We start from the raw sequence: 26,903 nt of genomic DNA on the forward strand, positions 1-26,903 counted from the left end.
AGTGTATCCTTCCTCAATTATGGAGACCAGAACTGCACACAGTACTCCAGGTGCGGCCTCACCAGTACCCTGTATGGTTGCAGCATAACCTCCCTGCTCTTGAATTCAATCCCTCTAGCAATGAAGGCCTGCATTCCATTTGCCTTCTTGATTGCCTGCTGCACCTGCAAAACAACCTTTTGTGATTCATGAACAAGTGCTCCCAAGTCCCTCGGCACAGCAGCATGCTGCCATTTTTTTTAACCATTTAAATAATAATCTGCTCTTCCATTTTTCCTTTCAAAGTGGATGACGTTGCAGTTACCAACATCGTACTCCATCTATCAGACTCTTGCCGACTCACCAAACCCATCTATATTTCTCTGCATACTATCTGTATCTTTATAGATCTAATGATCATGATGTTCTTAAATTGAAAGATGGCAATGACAGCTTGGATGAAGAGACAGGGGCTTGGTAGCTCCTGAAGAAAGCTATCTAGAGAAACCCTGTCATGAACATAGTCTCACAATCATTGCACAGAAAGAAGCTGTTCAGCCCATCATTGACCACTGGTGGTCAAGGATGTGCCATTCAGCTTCCTTTATCTTTGCAGCTCTTGCACTTCAACTGCATACAAGAGCAACTGGAATTTTGCCTTTCTTGTCCACTCAGATGCCCACCACCCTCTGGATGGAAAAGAATTCACTCTACCTTAGCACACCACTTTACAGTGCCAGTGAGCTGGGTTGAATTCCCGCCACCATTTGTAAGGAATCTGTACGTTCTCCCCGTGACCACGTGGGTTTCCTCTGGATGCTCCAGTTTCATCCCACATTCCCGAAGGTTCGGGTTAGTAAAATGTGGGCATCCTATTTTGGCGCTGGAAGTGTAGCAACACTTTGAGAGCTGCCCCCAAGGATATCCTCAGAATGCGTTGGTTGTTAACATAAACGATGCTTTTCAATGTTTCAACGTACACATGACAAATAAAGTTAATCTAATCTAATTATTTTGAGAATTTTTTTAAACCACTGTCCTCCAGATAAAGGTTTCTTTGCAAAGGGAATCAAGACTTTTTTTTTCTTAACTGGGCAACACAAAACCCTACAAAAAGTACTAGATTCAGCACAGTACAGTATGAGTAAAGCCCTCCCAACCATTGAGCACATCCATCTACATGAAACACTATTGTAGGAAAGCAGCATCCACCATCAGATCAACCACCCAGGTCATGCTCTCTTCTCACGGCTGCCATCAGGCAGAAGGTACAAGAGCCCCAGGACTTGCTCCACCAGATTCAAGAACAATTATCTTCCCTCAACCATCAGGCTCTTGAATAAAAGGGGATAACTACACTCAACTTCACTTGCACCAGCATTGAAATGTTCCCACAACCAACGATCTCACTTTCAAGCAATCTTCATCTCATTATCTTATGTTCTCGCTATTTATTGCTATTTATTCCTATTTGCGTTTGCAGTTTGCTGCCTTCTGCAGTCTGGTTGATCTTTCATTGATCCTGTTATAGTTACCATTCTATAGACTAGCTGAGTATGCCTGCAAGAAGATGAACCTCATGATTATATATGGTGACCTATATGTACTTTGATAATAAAATTTACTTTGAACTTTGAACTTACAGTTCTATACCCTTTTATTAAATTTCATCAATAAATCTGCCTTTTTCTTGAACTGAAGGCCTCACAGCTGGCAACATTCTTGTCATGTTTCACTGCAAGCTCTCTACTCCTCTTACATCTCTCCTGCAATGTAGTGAGCAGAGCTGTGCACGATTGATCTACTCTTCGTCACAGTTCTACAATGACCTTCCTGCTCTTATATACATTGTTAAGCTAATAAAGGCAGGTCTTCCAGAATTGCCTTATCGACTTGTCATACTATCTTCAAAGATTCTCTTGCTCCATCAGCACCACTGATCGGGGTTCAATTCCCACCGCTGTCTGTAAAGTCTTCGTATAGTTTTCCCTTTCACCGCATGGGTTTCCTCCAGGTCCCACTGTTTCCTCACACATTCCAAAGATGTACAGGTTAGGCTTGGTAAGTGGTGGGCATACTATATTGGAGCAGGGAGTATGGCGACACTTGCAGGCTGCCCAACAGCACATATTCAGGCCCACCAGCACATATTCAGACTGCGTTGGTAGTTGACACAAATGGCGCATTTCACTGTATGTTTCGATGCACATGTGGCAAATAAAACTAATCTTTATAATTCTCATTATCCTATTATGTATCTTTCCCACCCCACTCTCTGTATCCTATCATTTGCTCCCCTCCGTAGGAAGGGAAGTAACAAATTCCATCCGCTACCTCTCAGGATGTAAATGAAATGTAGCAGATGGGAAAGCAGGATCTAAGCAAAACAAAATAGTTGTTGGGGATACAGGAACTATTCAGCCAAAAAGAGAAAGTAAACTTGTTTGGCAACATTCTTATTTCTGGAAGAACTTTGAGCATTCAGAGGAGAAAGTGAGACCAGGAACATGAGGGAGCAACTAAACATGATAGCCACTGTTAAACTTGCAAGAGGTTTGTTGTAGAATTGAAATACTTCCACTTCTCCCTAAAAGATTGACATCCAGGAGGGGTAATTCAGGCATTGCATTGAAAACAGCCACTAGATCACATGGACAAAGTTGTAGACCCCTATAAAGGAATTGTCACCATGATTAATGTAATTCATGGAGAACATTGGTTCTCATCTAACAAATAAGGATTTGATAACCTCTGCGTTGATGCAATTTGGAGGATGGTAAAGTTATTCTGTTGAAATTATTAATTGAAACTTGTATTGAAAACAATTAAGAAAATACAAACCAGTTAGGAATTAATACTAACTGGGCATGGAAATAAACTGTGGCAGAATCATAATCTAATCTGAACCTGCTCCCAACCTCCATCAAAAGGGACTGAATGACAATCAGCAGTGGGGATGCTGCCTGATTTTGTAAATCTGTTCCTCAGTAAAGCAGCCCTGAGGCCTATACTGGGACCTTAGGATTGATATCAGACCACCCTTTGCAGATGACCATCACTCTGTTGTGTATATATCTGTATGTTTTACTTTCTGGATTTTACAATATGCTGATCCAGGGACAGCATTTATTTTGATTTAATGGTAATTTGCAAAAAGATCAACTACAGAATTTATCCAGCAATTGAAGTCAAAAAATGTAAATTAGCATATTGTTAGTTCAATACAAACATTGATTTTGGGTAGTACAGTAGTGTAATTATCCCCAAATCTATTTGTCAATTTAATGTTAGTTTTAAAACAGAAACATTTCTGTGCAAGGGACTCACTTACATGAATAAGTATTTTATAAAGCTTATTGTTTAAACAAATATTTTTAGGAAAGGGAAAGGTCATGCATCACATTCGTCACACTACAAGAAAAATATTCTGGTGAGATTGATGTCATGGTACTCTGGAAAAATATTGAACTTGCACTCCCATTAAATCAAAAGCAGGTGGAATCCAAATGTACTACTATCAAAACAAAAGATAAAATTCTGCATAATTAACAAAAGACGGAAAGGGAAAGATACTGCCCCAAAATGACTTAAAATAACAATTACTACTAATACGTTATCATTCATATACATCCAATATAATGATACTGTGATAACTGGCTGTTGTCGTTACATACAATTTACTGCAGAGAACATTCTTAAAAGAAGCTCCAATCTTACCTTCTGAGGAGGTGTTCCGATCGTCATCTCCACATAATACCCTTGCCCGGATTTCCCTCTTAGGTTATCAATCATTTCCATAAAATTGATACTTTGTCTCCGATCAGTTTCAGCAGCTCTGGGCATCCTGCTGGAGATCCCGATGTCATTTTTCAGAGGGACCCTGATTCCAGACGGCTCTCCATTGCAAAGCAGCCATGCACTCAAAGAGCAAACCAACAGCGAAAAACGAGAAACGGGACAAAATTTCATTTCGACAACTCTTTCTTGATCTCCCTCTCCTTCTTTCGCTCTTTCGAGAAAAGCAAGTGCAATTCCACAGCAGTTGCTTCCAAAAAAAAATTATTCAACCTCCTCTCGCTCTACATTAAGAGATTTAGAAGAAAGCCAAACGCGCAGCGTCGGGTGCTTCATTGATGGATTTATTTTGAATAAAAGGCATTTTTTAAAGGCAAAGGGCAAGATGTAATTATACGTCTACATTCAAAGATTTTCGTAAACACTCAGGCAGGCTACAGCAAATGCCATTGTTTTGCATTATTCCGTTATTTTAGGTGGTGGTTCGGAGTTAGAATAAACGGGGATGGGTTGAGACAGCAACAGTGGAGCTTATACAGTCTCCCCACTTCAGCGGAAGAACTAGTGTGGATACAATTAAATGCAGGAATGACGCTGGGAAAAGAAGGGGGAGCAAAGCTCATCAAGCTCTCTGGGTCTTGTAGTTTCACATTTTATTGCTCTAACCATTAACTCTCTTCTGTATGACCCAGTGCCTCCTCCTGGTTCTCAACACTCCTTGCAATCCCATACAGGGTGCAAATGATTCAATTCATAACTACACTGAAGTGTGCAAGCTGATAAATCCCTCCAAATAAACGCATGCTAACCTCCTTTCTGCCCATGAAACGTTTGCTTGCAATCAGACTGTTAGGACATCTCTGCCTTGCCCACTCAAATCCCTCTGCCACCTTCCTTTGCATCCGCCCCACCTTCGCAACCGATATCCAAACTACAACACCCAGCAGGCTCCGCTAAAGCAATGCGCTTGCGCAATGGTTGTCATAGCACTGACAGACCAAAGTGAGGCGGGACCTTAATCATCGTTTTATCGACAGCTCTATAAACCATACAGAATACGGAATAGAGTGAATGACAAGCGGTTTTACCGAATGGAGGTACGAGTTTAGGCTCAGGCGTATTCGGGTTTGAACTGCAGCAGCGGAAACAGTTTTTTTAAATTTTTGTTGTACGTTTCACCGCTGTTCTGTTAAGAAGACGGTGAAGTGCCGGGGTGGTGGGGCTGGCGGTGATCACCGTTTACAGGGGGACGTGGAGCCCATCAACAGTGCGTAGTCCGCCACGATTGGTTAGCCCTCGCTGAAATGTGCCTCAGGTAAGCGGCGACACCCTGTTGCTATGTTACCGCTGTGGCGGTTGTGGGAGCAGCGGACGGGTCGGGTCGCCTCACGCGTCAGCTCGCAGGCCGCTCTTCTCTCCCCGATCCCCAATACCCTTTCCTCAACCGCCAGCCTGTAACCTCATCTTCCCGCAACTCCACACCGGATCGGATCTTCTCTTCCCCCAGTCCTAGCCATCCTCCCTCCCCCCCACCATCCCCAGTCCTGGCCCTTCTCCTGCCCCAGCTCCAGCCGACGACTCCCCGTCTCACCAAACATCCACAAGATGTAGCCCTGACATCCACCGATTAATAGTCCACAGTTTGACCTCCCCTTCCTCCGTCATCTACAGAATCATTTGTCATCTTGGAGTTTAATATACCCTATTGACACCCACAACTTAACAACACCCTCCCCCGATGCCCACAGTTCAATCGATCCCACTTATACCCTCAGATAACCCCTCCCACTGCTGCTGTAAACATTTAAATGGCCCATGACTGAAAGCAACATACAATGACAAAATCCCACCTCATAACTATACCTATTTGTCTAAATGCACAACAGTCACCAACGTTGAACGCCTTAACACCTTGCAGCTAAATCCTCCACTATTCAACTATAACCATGCTCCCCAAAATCTGACAGCTAATTGCTACATTCTAATGTGTAAGAACATGTCCTCAACAGTTTTAACACCCTAGGGTTGAACCACCAGTAACTAACAACTAATTCATATTCACGTATCCATTGTCTAACCCTTCCCCCCACCACCCTGGAACTTTATACCCTCAACTTAACATCCAACAGCTAACCCTCCTAACTTCAAGTACCTCAATAGCCTCACTTTCCAAAGCGCAACAGTTAAATCTCACTAACATCTGAACGTCCATACCTCCCATCCCTTTCCCTAAAGTCTCCATTGTCAAATCCTCATGCATCCCAATTGTATCCCATTCTGCAGCCACAGTTATCAAATCTCCATTGGAACACTCCCATTTGACTATTTTATTGCAAAAACTGTTACTCAGCCAAATGCCTCTATCCTTTTCCTTAACATTTTAAATACTTAGGTTGATGACTCATGTGTCCTGCTCCCCATTGCCCTCCAGCCATCTTCCTGCCACTCTGAACCCAACCGTGCCAAGTTCTCCATCTTATGTTCCACCTCCCACCTCCCTTTGTTTCTCTTTTACCATCTGTTGGCCCCTTTTCATTGCCCCCCATCGTCTGCTTTTGCCTTCTGCAGCTTGCTGTTCAGAATTATGAATAATATCAATTTGGCTACTGGGAAATAGGCAGCAGCCGTGGAACAATATGTTAATGTCATCAAAATTAGAGAAAATTGCATTTGAGGTTATGTGTCTTAATCCTAACTATTTTAGAAAATGTATCATACACTCTTTTCATTTGGCATTGGTAATTGCGTGCCTGTGAAACCTTCTCAATGACATCAATCCAACCTGTCCATCATAGGCAAAGCCCTCCCCACCATTGAGCACATATACATGAAGTGCTGCCACAAGCCAGCAGCATCCATCACCAAAGACCCCCGCCATCCAGCCCATGCTCTCTTCTCGCCACTCTCATTAGGTCCCACACCACAAGGTTAAGGAATCGTTATTGTCTTTACAACTGTCAGGCTCCTGAACCAGTGTGAGTAACTTCAATCACATCTACTATGAACTGAATCTATGACTTACAGGCTTACTTTCAAGGACTCTTCACAACTTGTGTTCTCAGTATTTTTATTTGCAGTTTCTCGTCTTTTGTTTTGTCACTCTTTGTTCACGTATAGTTTTTTTTGTAAAATTCCATTGTATTTATTTTTCTGTAAATGCCTGCAAGAAAATGAATCTCAAGGTAGTATCTGGTAACGTACACTCTGATAATAAGTTTACTTTGAGCAATGGATGTGATTGTTCTTGAGTTCAACAGCATTCTGAGCTGCTGGGACAGACAAAGAGTGCAGGTCCAATTAGTTTTAATCCCATGCAGCAGCTTCTTAATCCCTATTAAGATGATTTCAATGGCTAGAATTTATTTCTAACATTTGTTGAAAATATAAAATATGGCATGATTTGATGTGACCCTATTATTTGCATGGAATGATATCACAAAGCCTCTGACATCACAGAGCAAAAGCAACTAACTAAAGATGAAAGATTAGCTTTATTTGGCTCAAGTACATCCACTGAAATTATACATTTAGGCAAATGCTTCTGCAGAACTGTAAACAAAACATTAAGTGGGACAGGTGTTGAATTCTTTTTTATAACTAACAAAATTACTTCTAAATATATTTAAAAATTTATATATTTTCTGCATTATAAGAGGTGACTGGACAGAAGGACTCTACTGTTTGTCCTTCATGAAAGTTTTCCACTAATTGCTGTAAAATAATAAATGTGAACCAATGTAAGAGCTGTTAGCAGTTGTGTTAGTTAATGAAGTGTCATGGGGTGTTTTACAGGAGATTAAATTATTAAGGCACCTATTAGTCTTGCGAGACCATGGATCTGCGCCTGGAAAGTCTTCACTCTCCAGGGCGCAGGCCTGGGTGAGGTTGTATGGAAGACCGGCAGTTGCCCATGCTGCAAGTCTCCCCTCTCCACAACACCGATGTTGTCCAAGGGAAGGGCATTAGGACCCATACAGCTTGGCACCAGTGTCATTGCAGAGCCTTGCTCTGGGACACAACACGCTGCCTTGGTTGGGGTTCGAACTCACAACCTTCAGGTCGCTAGTCAAGTGCCTTAACCACTTGCCCACGTGCCCAAAATTAGAGATTAAAGGAACATTGGATGAAGTAATCAAACATAGTCAAATATTTTCCTATAAAAAGAGCAGAGGTAGTTGGGCATAGACTTGGAAGGTTAAGCAGTAGAAAATAATGTTTCGGAAGGGCTTAACATTGGTTTTGCAAAGCTATCCTAGAAGGTTGTCAGCCTGCAGGAGAAGCAGGTAGAAATGGGCAAGGCCATGAAATATATGAACATACAGTTGGGCAATGTTAACTTGAGTCAGGAGGCAAAACAGATCAGTATATTGGGTGAATAGGATGTGACATGAATTGGAATAAAGAGGAAGAGTTCTACATGAGTTTATGGTCACAAATATTCTAATAGATTCTGAAAAGATATAAGCATGCTATCTGACCTGCTGATTTCGTCCAGCTTTTTGGGTGTTGCTGAAGTTTCCAACATCTGCAGCCTCTTGTGTTTCTGTATGATGCTATGACTGTTTTAATGACCGTGATACTACTTGGGCTAAATGTTGGCAAATTTGGGTGAGGTGTGATTATGGCCCCTGGAACTTTTTATTGTAACATGTAGCACCTTCCTCAGTGAAACAATCCTATTTTCCCCAAAGCAAAAAGCTATAAATGTTTGAAAGCAGAACTAAAATCAAAAAATCCTGGAAGTACTCAGCAAGTTAGTATTCTGCCATTTTCACAGATGTTATATGTATTTTTCAGCATTTTCTGTTCATGGTATTCATTGGTCATTTACATTATTTTCCAAGATGTTTTATCCATTACAATATTCAAAGTGGATCTGTACTTTCTGAAGCTGTTTTGTTAAAACACTACAGCAGGAAAATTTCTCCCATTAATCAATCTTCAGTTATGTACTTCACTCAACTTCACTCTCCATCACTGAACTATTCCCACAACCTATGGTCTCTCTTCATCTCATGTTCTCAATATCTATCTATCCGTATTTGCAGAGTTTGTTGTCTTTTGTACATTGGTTGCATGTTTGTCCTGTTGTACGTGGTCTTTCTTTGATTCCATTATGTTTTTGTATTTACTGGGAATATCCACAAGAAATTGAATCTTCAGGATTGTATATGGTGACATATATGTACTTCGATAATAAATTTGCTTTGAACTTTGAAGTACTTAAATTGATGAATGCTGAAGCCACCTTAACCCAGATCAAATTAAAACTCAATTTTCTTGCTGCAATATTTTTCTATTCAGTATCAGTTAGTCAACAGAAACAAAAAATACCTACAGAATGCTAGAAATCTGAAATAATATCACTGTTACACTGTTTGAACATAATCCAATGTAAATGTGAGGAACAGCCTCTAATCTTTTGAATACCCAAGTTAAAGCCAGTTCTGATGAAAGGTCAATCTGCAATAACAGCTCATATTTTCTATCTCTATGGATTCTGCCTGACCTCTTGGATATTTATGGTAATTTTTTGTATTTGCACAGTTTGTTATCTTTTGTACATTGGTTGGTTGTCCATCTTTGTCCATCTAATAAATTTGCTTTGAACTCTTTTATTTCAGATATACGTCAATTTCAGTGTTGTATGTCAGTTCTAGTATTGTTTTATTTCCTTCCAGCTCTGCCCCCATTTCATCTTTTATTTGCATATGCTCCCGTCAGACTTGTAATTATCAAGCCTTTGTCATCCTCTAAGCTAAAACCATCATTATTTGCATAATTCCTCTTGGAACCGCAGTTCCTTTGTTGATGCCACCCCTTTCCATTCTCGAAGTTCAAACATGCATATTTTTCTAAATTTGACAAGTTCCGATAGAAGTTCATCAACACTAAAAGTTAACTCCTTCGACTGAAGGTTTATCTCTGTCCACCTGCTGAGTATTTCCACTTTTAAGCCTTGTTTTATCCCTAAGACATGTTTAATATCATAAGCAAACATTTCAAAGTGGGCATGCCTTGAAGAGAATTCACAGCAGAGCAGTAGTTGATGACTCAAGATGCTGGACTCTGGGACAAATAATAAAATGCTAGAAGAACACCTTAAAGTTTACCTACTCTCTATGATAGAACTTCCATGAGTTTCTCTCATTATTCTCCTTCTGTCATTTCTGCTGCTTGTCTGCTTACTGGTAATCTGTCCTTTTTTTTGCCTCAGTCCTGATCCAGGGTTGTGACTTGAAAAGTTGACTCACACCTTTTGCCTCTACAGATGCTGTTTGACCCACTGAGATCTTCCAGCATTGTTTTTGGCTCCAGATTTTGGTACCCGCAGTCTGTTTTATCATCTTATCCAAACTCAGTTTCTTTGTCCAGTTCTCAGGTGGCTGCCTTGCGTACAAGTGTCTACTTCACTTTTATTCTTCATTCATAACACTTAGTGCCTATCTGAGAATTGTAAAAAGGGGTTTTGTTCCTACAATGATGTCCTATATTGAAGACAAAGCTTAATATGAGTATTATAGAGGTTTAGTATAAAGGCATATACAGTTGCAGAAAAAGTTTGTGAACCCTTTGCAGTTACATGGTTTTCTGCATTAATTACTCATGAAAGATGAAGATCAGGCCACATAAGTCACAATAATCAACAAACACAATCTGCCTAAGCTAATTACACACAAACTATTGTACTTCTGGTCAATACTGGGTACACTATTTAACCAATCACTGTCTTATGTTTTAAAAAAATGTGAACCTCTGGGGTAATACCTTCTGCAAAAGTTGTTTGGAGTCAGTTGTTTCAATCAATGAGATGTGGTTGGGTTGGAGAGGTGCCCTGCCCTATTTAAAAAAAAACAACACTGAAAACAGGTTATTGACGGAGCCTGCTCTTCTGGAGAAACATCTGTTTATATGCACCATGCCTCGATCAAAACAACTTTCAGAGGACTTTAGAAGAAGAATGGTAAAGATGTTCGAAACTGGAAAAGGCTGCAAAAGCATTTCTGAAGATCTGACTGTTCATCAGTCCACAGTAAGAGAAATTGGAGGAAACTGTACTGTTGCTACTCTCCTGAGGTGTGGACATCCTGAAAAGATCACAGCAAGAGCACAACATGCGATGCGAAAGGAGGTGAAAAAGAATGCAAGGATAACAGCAAAAGACATTCAGAAATCTCTGGAACTTGCTAAAGTGTCTGTTCATGTGCCCACTATAAGAAAAACACTGAACAAGAATGGTATTCATGGAAGTACACCACAGAAGAAATCAATGCTCTTCAAAAGAAAAGCATTGTTACATATGAGGGGTGATTGATAAGTTTGTGGCCTAAGGTAGAAAGAGTCAATTTTAGAAAACCTAGCACACTTATTTTTCAACATAGTCCCCTCCTACATTTACACACTTAGTCCAGCGGTCGTGGAGCATACGGATCCCTTCTTTGTAGAAGTGGTCCACAGCAGGGGTGATTGATAAGTTCATAGCTGAAACTAGAAGGAGAGGAGTTATTAACTTCCATCTTTCTGCGCTATCACTCAGAGTTGAACTGCACGTGCATGTAACAAGAGCGTCTTGGACCTCCAGGTGGTCCACAGCAGAGGTGATTGATAAGTTCGTGGCCTAAGGTAGAAGCAGATGAGTTATACAGCTCTCATTACAAGCACGTGCAGTTCAACTCTTTGAGTGAAAATGCAGTAAGTTTGAAGTTAATAACTCATCTCCTTCTACCATAGGCCACAAACTTATCAATCACCTCTGCTGTGGACCACTTCTGGAGGTCTAAAGCACCGACTTCTACAAAGAAGGGATCCGTATGCTCCACGACCGCTGGACTAAGTGTGTAAGTGTAGGAAAAATAAATGTGCCTAGGTTTTCTAAAATTGACTCTGTCTACCTTAGGCCACGAACTTATCAATCACTCCTCGTATCTCAAGTTTGTAAAAGACCACCTGGATGTTCTACAACAGCGGTCCCCAGCCACCGGGCCACAAAGCATGTGCTACTGGGCCGTGAGGAAACGATATGATTTGGCGATATGAGTCAACTGCACCTTTCCTCATTCCCTGTCACGCCCACTGTTGAATTTGAACGTCCGCGACATCATTACCCGCGCGCCATCCGTGTCAGCGCGGGAAGGAGATCAACTCCTCGAGCTTGCAAATGACGGCGGGCTGAAAAGTATGTTTGACATAATATCTCTGCCAGCATTCTCGATCAAAGTCAAGGCTAAATATCCTGAGATAGCCACGAAAGCACTGAAAACGTTGCTTCCATTTCCAACATATCTCTGCGATGAATGCAACGAAAACTAAATTGTGGAATAGACTGGACATGAGGAACCCCCTTCGAGTATCGCTGTCTCCCATCATCCCTTGATGGCACTGTCTCGTTGCAGGAAACAAGCCCAGGGCTCCCACTGATTCAGGGATATTCGTGTGTTGCAATGATTTTATATATTCATACGGGGAAAATATGTGCTGTGTGTTTAATATCCAAACGTTACTTAACATGTTATGATGCTATTGACTTATAAGTGACTTATATAACTATATAACCATATAACAATTACAGCACGGAAACAGGCCATCTCTGCCTTTCTAGTCCGTGCCGAACGCTACTCTCACCTAGTCCCACCGACCTGCACTCAGCCCATAACCCTTCATTCCTTTCCTGTCCATATACCCATCCAATTTTTCTTTAAGTGATAATATCGAACCTGTCTCTACCACTTCTACTGGAAGTTCATTCAACACTTACTTCAAGGTCCCCTGTCCTCCCCTGATAATTGACTTATCACTATACTCATGTGAGGAAAATATGTGCTGTGTGTTTAATATTAAATTCATTAGATACACCTTTTTAGAAATGAAATTGAGTGCATTAGCCACTCATCACCTATATTCCGGTCGTGACTAACACCCCCCCCCCGAACAGAATCGCCAAAAACGAGTTGTAGAAAAAAATCGGCACGTACACGCATGTGCAAGTCATGTGTGCGCACACAGGTGCCCGCGCAAGGCTTCATGGTCATGGTAGTCTTTCTCAGGGTAAACACAACGTATTTGACCGCTACTCTTGTCTGTTGGCAACCCTACCCCCCCTACCCCCGGGTCAGCCGGTCCGCAAGGATATTATCAATAATAAACCGGTCCGCGGTGCAAAAAAAGTTGGGGACCCCTGTTCTACAACACTTCTGGGACATCGTTCTGTGGACAGATGAATCAAAAGTTGAACTTTTGGCAGAAATGCACATTGCTATGTTTGGAGGAAAAAGGGCACTGCACACCAACACCAAAATCTCATCCCAAATGTGAAGCATGGTGGAAGGAGTATCATGGTTTAGGGGTGATTTGCTACCTTGGAGTCTGGACAGCTTTGCAATTGTTGAGGGATCAGCTATTCAAAATTGTATCAAGGCATTTTATAGGTGAATGTCAGGGTAGCGGTCCAACACCTGGAACTTAATAGAAGTTGGATGATGTAACAAGACAATAATCTGAAATACAGGAGTAAATCAACAACAGAATGGTTCAAAAAGAAGAAAATTCGTATTTTGGAATGTCCAAGTCAGAGTCCAGAAATTAACCCAATTGAGATGCTGTGGCATGGCCTGAAGAGGGCTGTTCATGCAAGGTATCCCAGAAATATTGATGAACTGAAACATTTTGGTATCGCCATTCTGCAAGTCTGATCAGCAGCTACAGGAAACGTTTGGTGGAGGTTATTGCTGTTAAAGAAGTTCTATCAGTTATTAAGTACAAAGGTTCACGTACTTTTTCAGCCTGGGCTGTGATTGACTAAATAATGTATTTAATAAAGACATGAAAAGTACAATTGTTTGTTATTAATTTAGGCAGATGGTGTTTGTCTATTATTGTGGCTTAAATGAAGATCAGACCACATTTTATGAGTAATTAATGCAGAAAATCAGGTAATTGCAAAGTGTTCAGAAACCATTTTTTTTGTAACTGTACACTCGCTGGTCATTTTATTAGGTACACCTGTACAAATCAAAGTATTGAATACAGGAGTTGGAATGTTGTGTTCAAGTTTTTAAGACATTGGTGAGGCCAAATTTGGAGTGTTGTGTGTAGTTCTGGTCCTCTACCTACAGGAGAGATCACAATAAGATTGAAAGAGTTCAGAGAAAATTTGCAAGAATGTTGCCAGGACTTGATCTGAGTTGTAGGGAAAGGTTGACTAGGTTACGACTTTATTCCCTGGATCATAGAGGTGTACGTGATTGAGGGGGAATAGGTAAGGTAAATGCAAGCAGGCTTTCTTCACTCAGGTCGAGTGAAACTAAAATTGGAGGTTAAGGGTGAAAGGTGAAATGTTTAAGGGGAACATAAGGGGGAACTACTTCACTCAGAGGATGGTGCGAGTGTGGAACAAGCTGCCAGCGGGATGCAGGTTCAATTTCAATCTTTAAGAGAAATTTAGATGGGTACATGGATGGAAGGGTATGGAGGACTGCAGTCTGGGTACAGGTCAACGGGACTCGGCAGATTAATAGTTCGACATGGACTAGATTGACTAAAGGGCCTGCTTCTGTGCTGTAGTGTTCTATGCCTCTGTCTCTATGATCTTGTTAATGCAAATATCTTATAAGCCAATCATGTGGAAGCAACTCAATGCATAAAAGCATGCAGACATGGTCAAGAGGTTCTGTTGTTGTTCAGACCAAACATCAGAATGGAGAAGAGATGTGATCTGAGTGACTTTGACAGTGAAATGATTGTTGGTGCCAGACGGGGTGGTCAGAAACTGCTGACCTCCTGGATTTTTATACACAACAATCTCTAGAAGAGTTTACAGAGCACAGTGCGGCTGGGGGAGGGGAATATCCAGTGAGTGGCAGTTCTGTGGGTGAAAACACAAAATGAGAGAGGTCAGGAGAATGGCCAGACTGGCTGAAGCTGACAGGAAGGTGACAATAACTTAAATAACCACACTGGTATGTACAAACATTTGTCGAAGAGCACCTCTGAATGCACAACATGTCAAGCCTTGAAGTGGATGGGCTACAGCAGTAGAAGACCACACTAACTTCCAGGAAAATAATGAAATACAATAGAATCTGTGTATTTATATATAAAAAAAAATCCATAGCAAGAACTGACAAGCAACCAATGTGCAAAAAAAAACCTAGAACATGAGTTGTAGAGACCTTTGTAGATTATGGAATCAGTTCAGCATTGAGGTGAGTGAAGTTATCCACGCTGGTGCAGGAGTCTGATGGTTGCAGGGTAGTCCATGAGCTCTTTCAACAGCTTTGCAAGCCTCTGCTATTTTTAAAATTTAAGTGCATTTTAGGTTTCTTGGATCTCAGTCATTTGGTTTAAAATTATATCATTAATTTTATATTGGCCCCTTTATCTTACTAAGGTGACATTCAAATTCACCTATGAAATAGCTGCTCTTTTAAACTACATCTCTTAAGCTTGTCATTCCTCAGATTTTTGCTATCTGCACACTTTGAATTTGCCCCCAATCCTTTGTTGAGTGATGTAAATTAAAGTGCTGCCACCCTCCCAGGAGAGAGTAATGACACAGAGCTTCCAATTAGGAGGAATTTAGGTCACACACATACAATGTATGACCATATTGAAATCACCTGAATGTGTTGACAACCTAACTGTGTATATAAAGATAATTGTATTGATCTTTGAACCTTTGAGGACCTAATATACTCCTGATACATTTCTAAAATTGAATTTAAATAAGCACTAGTACTTGTGATCTAAGAATCTTGTGTTCTATTGCAATCTTATTGTACCAAAATTAGTAGAATATACCAGTTGGAAAGCAAATACAAACTGTAGATGCTTGAAATCTGAAATGAAAACAGAAAATGTTGGAAACACTCAACCAATCAGGCAGCATTTGAGAAGCATAAGAAACATATAAAGTTGATCTTTCATTAAAAGTTCAAAGGCTGATTAATTGAATCAGTGAGTCCCGTTGGTTGTAACATTTCTGGTTAGAAGATGAGATGCTGCTCCTTGAGCCAGTGAAAAATAAAAACCAGTGAGACTGAGTAGGGTGGACTATTGCAAGCTCAGCGTTGCCCTTGTGGACTGAACAGACGTGTGCTTTGAAAGGCAGACATTGTCATGTACCTTTCGCTAGGTCTTGTAACAAAGAACCAAAAGTAAACAGTGGATCTGTTCAAAGACACGTTTGTTGTTCGCAGTGAGAAACATCTCCACTTCTCATGCATGGAGGATGCTTCTGATTTGCAGCTTACAAAGTTTGTTTTAATTTTTATATATATATTTTTTATCGTATATCTAGATAGTACACATTTGGCTCATAGCAAAGCATTTTAGGATTATACAAGTTCCATTTTGTCACATTACAAAATTAAATGCACAAAAATATCAACGTTTCAAATATATTTCCACAGCATTCAATCTCCATTGTGTTTCTCTGTTGTAGAGAGATCATATCGTGCCCACCAATTGCGTTACGCTAAATTGGAAGTAGAACTGATGGGACCGATGGGGAGAAGCTGTTTGCAAGTCTGGCAAGTGGGGAATCTTTCAAAAAAAAGATGAAAAGAATTTATGGCCAACATGTTACCTTAGAATGAAGGGTAAGACTGGCAAGATTAGAGAGCCTTGGTTTTGAAGAGGTTTTGTGGATTTAGTCAGGAAAAAGGAAGGGGCATCATGTCAGATATAGGCAACTGGTATCAAGTCCCTTGAGGAGAGCGATTTAAGTATTTCTGAATTTAATGAAATCCAGGCCTTCAGTTTTTGCTTCCTTTTTCAGCTGGTATGTTGTAACAAACATTTTACAGTGCTGCATGAACTGAAGTTAATGTGAGACTCTTGTGGGGCAGATACTTGTGCACATTATCCAAGACAGTATTGCCTCTTGATCAGAATCCCATCCAATACCCTAATTGAACACTCCCTCCACCTGGATGCAGTGTGCACTATCTGCAAAATGCATTGCAGCAACTCAAAGATTCCTTAATCAGCACTTTTCAGACCTCTTGTCTACCATGTGTAGAGAAAACAACATCTGATGTGAACTAACACCACCACTTGTGTATTTCCCTCTGAGCCACACACTATCTTTACTTGGATTACACTCAGTGGCCACTTTATTAGATGTGTCCTGTACCTAATAAAGTGGCAACTGAGCATATATGGTCATTGTCTTCTGCGACTGGAGCCCATCTGCTTCAAGGTTTGACATCTGTGTTCAGTGATGCTCTTCTGCCACCACTGTTGTAACACGTGGTTATTTCAATTGCTTTTGCTTTCCTGTCAGACTGAACTAGTCTTGCTATTCTCTGACCTTTTTCATTAATAAGGTATTTTTGGCCACAGAACTGCTGCTCACTGGATTGTTTTTTTTTGTTTTTCATGCCATTCTCTGTAAACTACAGACTGCTATGCTTAAATTGTAAGAAGTCAGCAGTTTCTGTGATAGTCAGATCACCCCATCTGGCATTAACAATCATTCCACGGTCAAAGTCACTTAGATCACACCTCTTCCCCATTCTGATGTTTTGGTCTGAACAACAACTGAACCTCTTGACCATGTCTGCATACTTTTATGCATTGAGTTGCTGCCACATGATTGGCTGATTAGATATTTGCATTACCATTCAAGTGTACCTAATAATTTGGACACTGAGTGTATGTTCCTATTCTTTCATAATAGAACATTGTAGGATCTCTAGTCAGTATTCTCAGAAGTGCATATAGAGCAACACTGTACAAGTACCTTTATCACAAAGTCCGCAGTGGTTCTTAGACATCTTATTACCTTGTTGAGGAGAGTTAAATGTAACTTATCACCACCACTCGTATTCTGTGAATGAAACAAAATCAAAAAATCATATGTAGGAAGAGAGTGCAGGTCCAACTGCAGAACTACTGCACCCCCTGCAGTTGAACTCACAAGTAATGGTAGAAGCATGCCTGCAATTCTTTTCTAGTCTATATTTGAGACCGCCTTGAGTGAATGTAGACAGCCTTGCTGCATTGTAAGTTTGTTTATATATGACTTGGAAGGTTTTGGGAATTCTGGACACTACAGCTTTAAATCTTTTCTCACAGGAAGTATCTGTTTTTGCAATTTACTCTTGCACCCTCTGAAGCAGTGACTTTAATTATTAAACTTGCTCAGGTATTGCATCTTTCAAAGAAACCAAAGAACTGTAGATATGAGCTAGAGTAGCCATGCCTTTTGAAAGGTTATTTGACTGTCTGTACCATCAATGAGGAAGTTCTCAGCTTTTTGTTTCACTGGAGGTAAGAGACCTCTTCCCTATCACCCCCTCCGCCCCACACGCCCCCCCCCAGTTCCCTTTGGTGCCATAATTCCTGAATTCTACCTGACTTTCACACTGGTTAAGACATATAAAGTAAGGCACATCACGGGTGTTTAATTGTTCATATACTTATAAAAATCCTGACAAGTACTAATCAATTGTTTTCTTTAATGCACTGTTCATTTAACTTGAAATATTGCTCATATGTACAGTAATTTTTAACTCAGTGAGTTTGATTTCCAATTGTATCAGTGGTCACCCAGAGAAATCTGATCCAATGATACAAGAAATTACCGGTAGTTATTTTCATAATTACCTTACAATTTATAGAAGTTTATTGTGAGCTCTTTATAATGCAAAAATTACACACTTGATAATTTAATTGTACCAACTTTATCTTCTATATGCTGTAGTTCTGAGAAATGTTTTCTTCTTGTATTTCTGTGTTAATGGGTTAGTCTGTCATTCTATTTGATATTTTGGCTGTGATTGTGCAGAAGTGTCTTTATGGGAAATATTCAGGTTTTTTTCAGTATTTTGAAGGTCACAGAATAGGCTTTGCTTTGGCAAATATTTGGTAATTAAAGTTCCAAAAGTTCGGGAGTATAGACCTAGACTTCGTGGACCTGTGGCTGTTACTGTGTGGATTGGTGAATGTTGTGACCAGTCAGGCCACGAACTCAATGGAGAAGATAAATAGTAAGATTTAAATAAATGTAATTTATCGTGCAATCTTATCAGTACGAAGTCCATTTTGCCTGTGTCTCAGTATGTGGATCCACCAGCATCTCTTTAAGCTCATGTTTTAAGGGTTAATTTAAAAGTCCATTGGTTCCTCAGAGTTTGGTCATTTTTTAAATATATAATGCTATAAAATCTGACCCTTTAATGTTTAATTAAATTAAATGGTTCATACTGAACATTTAGCAACACCACCCATGCCTAAATGTTCCAAAATATGAAAGGCTATAATTCTGACCAGACTGGTGAGTTAATTGAAACTGGGACAGTTAACTGCATCAGATTGGATTGATATATGTTCTGCCAGCATGCGAAAATGGTATATGCTGGCAGAAACTGAGGGTGCAGTGCCTTCCATCATTACTGTTGTAGTTTGTCACCTCTGTGTGGTCGGAAAGATGTACTGCATCTACATTTAAAAATATTGCTAAGACAAAAGTGTTGCATTCATTTTGAAACGGTGTTTGTGAAGTTCTTTTAAATTGACTTGCTCTTAGTTGAGCTCTGTGGGTTTTGAGAGGCTGATGAATGTGGAATCCACAGGATTCAGGTGGTGCTGCATCGGTTGGTTGTTTGGGAAGAAATACTTCTCTTATTGCTGTTCGCACTTAGTTTCCATCTACTCCCCTTGCAGAGGACTGGAGTGCTCAGTCTCTACCGAGATGCTGCTTCTTTCACTTGAGGATTAATGAAGCAGGAATTTCTTAAGTATTTTTCCAAGAGCCTGTGTCTTCTTGGAGATCTCTTGACATGGAGCATTGAATATGTTGAATATGGATTGTTTCAAGAGTCTAGTGTCAGACATGTGGGTGGTATAATTCACATCTACCATCAGAAGCTAGCCGAAGCAGAGCCTCAATGTTGTGGATGTTAATTTATCCTCTCAGTGGCCTTGAATTTTGTGGAGCTAGCATTTGTAATAGGTTGTCTGAGATGCCTACTTAAGATTATCCATGTGTTTGAAGCATTCTCAGTTTGCCAGAAGCTTATCGTTGGGTTAGAGGTCCAGGTCTTTGAACAGTTAGCCAAAGGGATTACAGTCAAATTGGAGACAGTTCTAAATGATAGAGACCAGCACCAACTCAATACTTTATTCACTTAATAATCTTAATATATCCAGATGCACATCCCCACACAGCTTCTTATATGTATTACCACACATCCTAAAATGATCAGTATTTTACATTTTATCATCAAACAGATAGTCATGGAGTCATGCAGGAAACAGACCCTTCAGCCACCATTTCCATGCCTACCATTATATTTTCCTACATTAGTTTCATTTAACCACATTTGGTTTCTAGCCTTCTATCCTCTAGTGATTCAATTGCTTGCCCAAATGCTTAACTCTGTGAGAGTACCTGTCTCTATCACTTCATTGGAATCTGAAACATACTATCTAATCACTGTGTGGGGGAGGGGAGGAATTCCCCTTCAGATTACCTTTAAACGTTTTCTCTCATCTTAATGCACATGCCCTCTAATAGTTTCAAATTGTTATATTTATAGCAATGAGCATGTTAGATACTTGGCTTTCTTCAGCCTCAAGATGTCTTTGTCCAACAGTGAATATGGAGATTTCTTCTCAAAATTGTCTGTCTTCAAAATTTCACCCTTTCTGAAATACTCTCAAATAACTGAGTTGGCGTACAGGAAGGAGATAGAAAGCTTATGGTGTCATGACAACAACCTTTCTCCCCCCCCCCCCCGTGTCTGTAAAACAAAAAATACTTGTCATTACCTACAGAAGAGGCAAGTGCACATGCTCTTGTTTACATTAACTGTGTTGAGCTTGAGAGTTTCAGGTTCCTAGGAGTGAGCAGCATCAATAGCCTGTCCTAGTCTAACCATGTACTGTAGATGTCATGGCCAAGAAAGCTCATCACTACTTCCTCAGGAGGCTAAAAACAAAATTGGCATGTCCCTTTCAAGCTTTACTTTATACTTATACTTTATTATTGCCAAACAATTGATACTAGAACGTACAATCATCACAGCGATATTTGATTCTGTGCTTCCCACTCTCTGGATTACAAATAGTAAATATTAAAAATAGTAAAAATTAGTAAATACTAAAAATTTAAATTATAAGTCATAAATAGAAAATAGAAAAATGGAAAGTAAGGTAGTGCAAAAAAAAACCAAGAGGCAGGTCCGGATATTTGGAGGGTACGGCCCAGATCCGGGTCAGGATCCGTTCAGCAGTCTGATCACAGTTGGAAAGAAGCTGTTCCCAAATCTGGCCGGTACTAGTCTTCAAGCTCCTGAGCCTTCTCCTGGAGGGAAGAGGGATGAAAAGTGTGTTGGCTGGGTGGGTCGTGTCCTTGATTATCCTGGCAGCACTGCTTCGAAAGCATGCGGTGTAAAGTGAGTCCAAGGATGGAAGATTGGTTTGTGTGATGTGCTGCGCCATGTTCACGATCTTCTGCGGCTTCTTTCGGTCTTGGACAGGACAACTTCCATATCAGGTTGTGATGTACCCTAGAAGAATGCTATCTACGGTGTTTCTATAAAAATTAGTGAGGATTTTAGGGGACAGGCCAAATTTCCTCGATGCCCCCTAGGAAGCATTGTATCTGGATGCATGACAACTTGGTATGGAATTTGTTCTGCACATGATCACAAGAAACTGCAGAGTTGTGGACGCAGCTGAACACATTGCAGACCCAGCCTCCCCTCCATTTATTATGTCTATATTTGTTTAGTTAAGCAGCCAGCATAACCAAGGACTTCATCTACATCGGGCTTTCTCTCTTCCCTACGTTCCATTGGGCATAAGTTACAAAAGTCTAAAAGCACAAAACAGCAGATTAAAGCAGGAGTCCCCAACCTGTTTTGCACTGCAGACCGGTTTAATATTGACAATATTCTTGCGGACCGGCCAACCGGGGGGGGGGGGGGGCGCGTGTAGGGTTGCCAACGGACAAGATAGCAGTCAAATACGTTGTATTTACCCAGAGAAAGACTACAATGACCATGACGCCTTGCGCGGGCACCAGTGTGCATGCGTGAACCTGCCGATTTTTTTTTTCCCTGCAAATTGTTTTTGGTGATTCTGTTCGGGGGGGGTGTTAATCACGACTGGAATATAGGTGATAAGTGGCTAATACACTCAATTTCGTTTCTAAAAGGGTTTATCTAACGAACTTAATATTAAACACACAGCGCATATTTCCCTTGCATGAATATAGCGATAAGTCAATTATCGGGGAGGACGGGGAGCTTGAAGTAAGTGTTGAATGAACTTCCAGTAGAAGTGGTAGAGACAGGTTCGATATTATCATTTAAAGAAAAATTGGATAGGTATATGGACAGGAAAGGAATGGAGGTTTATGGGCTGAGTGCAGGTCAGTGGGACTAGAAGCGTTTGGCACAGACTAGAAGGGCAGAGATGGCCTGTTTCCGTGCTGTAATTGTTATATGGTTAAACAAGTCACTTATAAGTCAATAGCATCATAACATTTTAAGTAACGTTTGGATATTAAACACACAGCACATATTTTCCCCGTATGAACATATAAAATCATTGCAACACACCAATATCGCTGAATCATTGGGGGCCTTGGGCTTGTTTTCCTACAACGAGTCGGTCCTATCGAGGAGTGATGGGAGACAGCGATACTCGAAGGGGGATCCTTATGTCCAGTCTATTCCGCAATTTAGTTTTCGTTGTATTCATTGCAGAAAACTCTATTTCGCAGAAAAATGTTGGAAATGGCAGCAACGTTTTCAGTGCTTTCGTAGCTACCTCAGGATAGTTAGCTTTGACTTTGATCCAGAATGCTGGCAGAGATGTTATGTCAAACATACTTTTCAGCCTGTCGTCATTTGCAAGCTTAAGGAGTTGATGTCCTTCCCGCGCTGACATGGATGACGCGTGGGTAATGACCTCGCGTGCGTAATGACTTCACGTGCGTTCAAGCTCAACAGTGGGTGTGACAGGGAATGAGGAAAGGTGCAGCTGACTCATATCGCCAAATCATATCGTTTCCTCGCGGCCTGGTAGCACATGCTTTGCGGCCCGGTGGTTGGGGACCGCTGGATTAAAGGACAACTTCTACCACACTGCTACAAGAGTTATTGGTTGGTTCTATAGTAGGATAAGGTGTACTCTTGACCTCATAATCTACCTCATTACGATCTTGCACCTCACTTTTTAGCTGCACTGCACTTTCTCTGTAGCTGTTACTATGATGAGAGGCCTCAGCAAGGGTGGTAAAGACCCAAGTTGAGCTGACAATTGAGCACCGAACCAGAGTTCAGGTGCTCTTTAATTATCCAAATCTTGGTGCCAAAATGTGGCTGCCAATTAGAGGAGCAAGCCAGAATCTTTAAAGGGACTGCGGAAGCTGTTCATATTCTGAAAAATCAGAGCATCTAAACTCCAGAGGTTGGCACAGTTGGGTGTGTACTACAACAGGCCCCCCTTCCCTATGGCCAACTCCTGATGGCCCAGGCTGCCCCGGGTAACGGGGTAATCATGGATCAGTGCCAGGCCCAGGATGTCCCTTTCTGGAACCCAGCTCTGTTCCTCTGGTCCAAACCCTACCTAGTCTACAAAGAAAACACAAAATGCTGGAGGGACTCAGCAGGCTAGGCAGCATCTATGGAAAAGAGTACACAGTCGACATTTCGAGCCAAGACCCTTCAGCAGGATGCAGGGAACTGCCGATCACCACATACAGTTCGTGAATCCAGAAATTTCTGTATGGTGAAGACCTGCTCCACCATCCACAAGGTTGGAAACTTCGAACCGGATTGGATGTTGCAACTACCACCCCTCCTCCCACCCGACCATCCCTCTGAGGATGGCTCCTGAGCTACTGGGGCAATTTGGCAGACCTTGGAGTCTTCTCCCTAGGTTATCCACACTCCAGAGAATTGGAGCGTCTAAGTCTCGGAGGCTGGCCTGGTGGGTGCATACCGTAGCAGTTGCACCTTATTCTACATTCTTTTATTGTTTTACCTTGTACTACCTCAATGCACTGTGTCATAGTATGATCTATATGAACGATATGCAAGGCAAGCTTTTCGTTATATTATGGTGCTTCGGGAGGTTGGGGGGGGTGGCGGTGTAGCAACGGCCATCTCCAGCATTCCTAGTGGCCAGCTATATATTAAAATGTTTTTGTGAGATTATGGTGGGATGTTCATTTATTATTACATTTTAGCTTGGGTTATACAGTTATTCACATCTGTGTTTCTGGGTCACCCTGACTGTAACCAGGGTGTATGTGACTGGGTTCGCTCCCCGGGTCATAGCGGCTGGTCTGTTTATTTTTGTGTTTGTTGCAATAAAGACGGCAGTTGAGAGAAACGAGCTTCTCGTCTGTCATCATGAACCGAATGCTTACTACAATATCTTGACACATGTGAGCCAATAAACTAATTCCAGTGTGATGAAACATGTTCTTGTTAAATGTTAAACATTTATGACCTCATGGTTAACTCCTGCTCCTAATTTTATTTTATCTAGCTTTTAACATCTAGAAGTATGCAATTCTCTTTGTATGTAGGATCATTAACAAAGCTATCTGAAGATATTTACCCAAATACACGACTGCATGAAATGCAAGTGGTGGTCGCGACCACTCCAAATCCAAACCCAATGTCAACTGGGGTTGAGTAAAGCTATGTAATCTGTCCAAACATATGTTGTATTTTATAGCAACATCTCATAAAACTCTAATATTCCAGCGTGTTTAAGATTTTTGATGGTGCCAGGCTAGCAGATTTTCTGGAATAGTTGTTCAGCATGGAAAAGGGTCATTCAGCCCAACTGGTCCATGCTCAGCAAAATGCTGATCCAAGCTAGCCCCATTTGCCCATGTTTAGTTCATGTTCTTCAAAACTGTGCCTGTCCATGTGCTTGTCCAACTGTCATACCACCCTTTGTGAAAGAAAAAGAAGATTTTCCCCTTTCACCTTAAACCTCTGCCCTCTAGTTTTTGAATTGCCAACCCTAGCAAAAGACTGCATTAGACCCCTCATGATTTTATACACCTCCATAAGATCACCTCTAAGACTCCTATGCTCCGAGGAAAAATTCTTAACCTGTCCAACCACTTCCGATAACTTGAGTCCTGGCAACTTCCTTGTAAATTCTTCTGCCCTCTTTCCAGTTTAAAAATATTTTCCCATAGCATGGTCACTAAAACTGAACACAAGTGCAGCGTCACCTAAAGCTTGTGCAACTGCAAGATAATGTCTCAGCTTCTAAGCTCAATGTCCTGATTGATCAAGGCCTATTGGATATTATTGTTCAAGGTCTTTTAATTTTGCTTAAAATGTTATTATATGATCATTTCATGAGCCAGTTAGGCTGAAAGTAAGTGTGGGAAGTGGGTGCCTGATATGTTAGATAAGGTGCAAAATTCAGCACTTTGTGTTAGAGAGGGGGAGAGAACCCAGACCCTGGTGAATGAAAGGGAGGTGTACAAGACAGAATGTGACAACTGGAATGTAGTACTGGAGGGCAGTGAGAGCATGGGAACTGAGGCAGCAGGAGTGGAAATAACATAGGAACTAGTGCCTGAGTATGTTTGAGAAAGTGCAGCAACTGAGGCCTAGATGGAAAGGCAGCACAATAAGCATTACCTGCTGACCCAGATGCCCAGTCATTGGTATTTGCGAAGAGTCACATAACAGATCGGTGAAGTTTAATTATAGCACCTATCTTCTATAACTCTCCCCAATGGAGTTGAGTTAACAAAAATATTCAGCCTTCTTTATTTCCACTTCAAGCAAATGTGGACACTTAAAAGATTCTGCTCAAATATCTTAAACTCTGTAAGTGAAGCACATGAGTGTCTGTGACTTGCACTCTATCTGGATGAAAAGATCATCTGCCAGCACATCCTCATCCACACCATCGCCGTTATCAATTGACATTCATTAGGTAACACTGAAAAACATGAATAGCTTTCCATAAACACGAGAAATTCTGCAGATGCTGGAAATTCAAGCAACACACATCAAAGTTGCTGGTGAACGCAGCAGGCCAGGCAGCATCTCCAGGAAGAGGTACAGTCGACGTTTCAGGCCGAGACCCTTTGTCAGGACTAGCTGAAGGAAGAGTTAGTAAGGGATTTGAAAGTGGGAGGGGGAGGGGGAGATCCAAAATGATAGGAGAAGACAGGAGGGGGAGGGATAGAGCCGAGAGCTGGACAGGTGATTGGCAAAAGGGGATACGAGAGGATCATGGGACAGGAGGCCCAGGGAGAAAAAGGAGAGAGAGAAAGAATGTGCGTATATAAATAAATAACGGATGGGGTGTGAAGGGGAGGTGGGGCATTAGCAGAAGTTAGAGAAGTCGATGTTCATGCCATCAGGTTGGAGGCTACCCAGACGGAATATAAGGTGTTGTTCCTCCAACCTGAGTGTGGCTTCATCTTGACAGTAGAGGAGGCCGTGGATAGACATATTAGAATGGGAATGGGACGTGGAATTAAAATGTGTGGCCACTGGGAGATCCTGCTTTCTCTGGCGGACAGAGCGTAGGTGTTCAGCAAAACGATCTCCCTGTCTGCGTCGGGTCTCGCCAATATATAGAAGGCCACATCGGGAGCACCGGACGCAGTATATCACCCCAGCCGACTCACAGGTGAAGTGTCGCCTTACCTGGAAGGACTGTCTGGGGCCCAGAATGGTGGTAAGGGAGGAAGTGTAAGGGCATGTGTAGCACTTGTTCCGCTTACAAGGAATAAGTGCCAGGAGGGAGATCAGTGGGGAGGGATGGGGGGGGGGGGCGGGTAGCTTTCCATAGACTGTTTTTGTCTTTTATCTGGGAACAACAAATGCATCCAAACTCTGAAAATCTACCGTGCAACTATCCAGAAATCCTGTTGGTTTGTCATGTGGCTCTTTCACTCTCTGGGGTCCTAGTTCTTGCACTCCCTTTCAACCAATTGTGTCCTGTTTTCCACACTTCCTGGAAACTTGCCAAGGCCTTACTACCCATGCTCCCTTTAAACTTGAGTTCACTGTGAAGTATTATTCTATAGTGTAACATCATTTTTAAAAAACAAAGTGAATTAAAATCGTTTGCATAAGTCGAATAATTCCTAATGGTGTGGAAAATCTTCCATTGTGACATTA

At 41.3% G+C, this 26,903-nt stretch overlaps 2 protein-coding genes across 9 annotated transcripts in view; one reads left to right on the plus strand and one right to left on the minus strand.

The window, feature by feature from the left end:
• LOC134340836 (beta-secretase 1-like) overlaps nt 1-4,639 on the minus strand; it is a 188,684-nt gene extending 184,045 nt beyond the window's left edge. For all 3 annotated transcript variants that reach the window (XM_063038401.1, XM_063038400.1, XM_063038402.1), the window contains exon 1: nt 3,697-4,639. In XM_063038401.1, the coding sequence (XP_062894471.1) occupies nt 3,697-3,948 (252 nt within the window). In that variant the 5' untranslated portion in view covers nt 3,949-4,639. The remainder of the gene's footprint in view (nt 1-3,696) is intronic.
• Nucleotides 4,640-4,912: 273 nt separating this feature from the next.
• Nucleotides 4,913-26,903, plus strand: part of LOC134340740 (centrosomal protein of 164 kDa-like) — a 315,206-nt gene continuing 293,215 nt past the window's right edge. For all 6 annotated transcript variants that reach the window (XR_010016618.1, XM_063038209.1, XM_063038210.1 and 3 more), the window contains exon 1: nt 4,913-5,089. The gene's annotated coding sequence lies outside the window, so the exon portion shown is untranslated. The remainder of the gene's footprint in view (nt 5,090-26,903) is intronic.

The sequence above is a fragment of the Mobula hypostoma genome, chromosome X2 (genome assembly GCF_963921235.1).
Source record: "Mobula hypostoma chromosome X2, sMobHyp1.1, whole genome shotgun sequence".
Taxonomy (NCBI): domain Eukaryota; kingdom Metazoa; phylum Chordata; class Chondrichthyes; order Myliobatiformes; family Myliobatidae; genus Mobula; species Mobula hypostoma.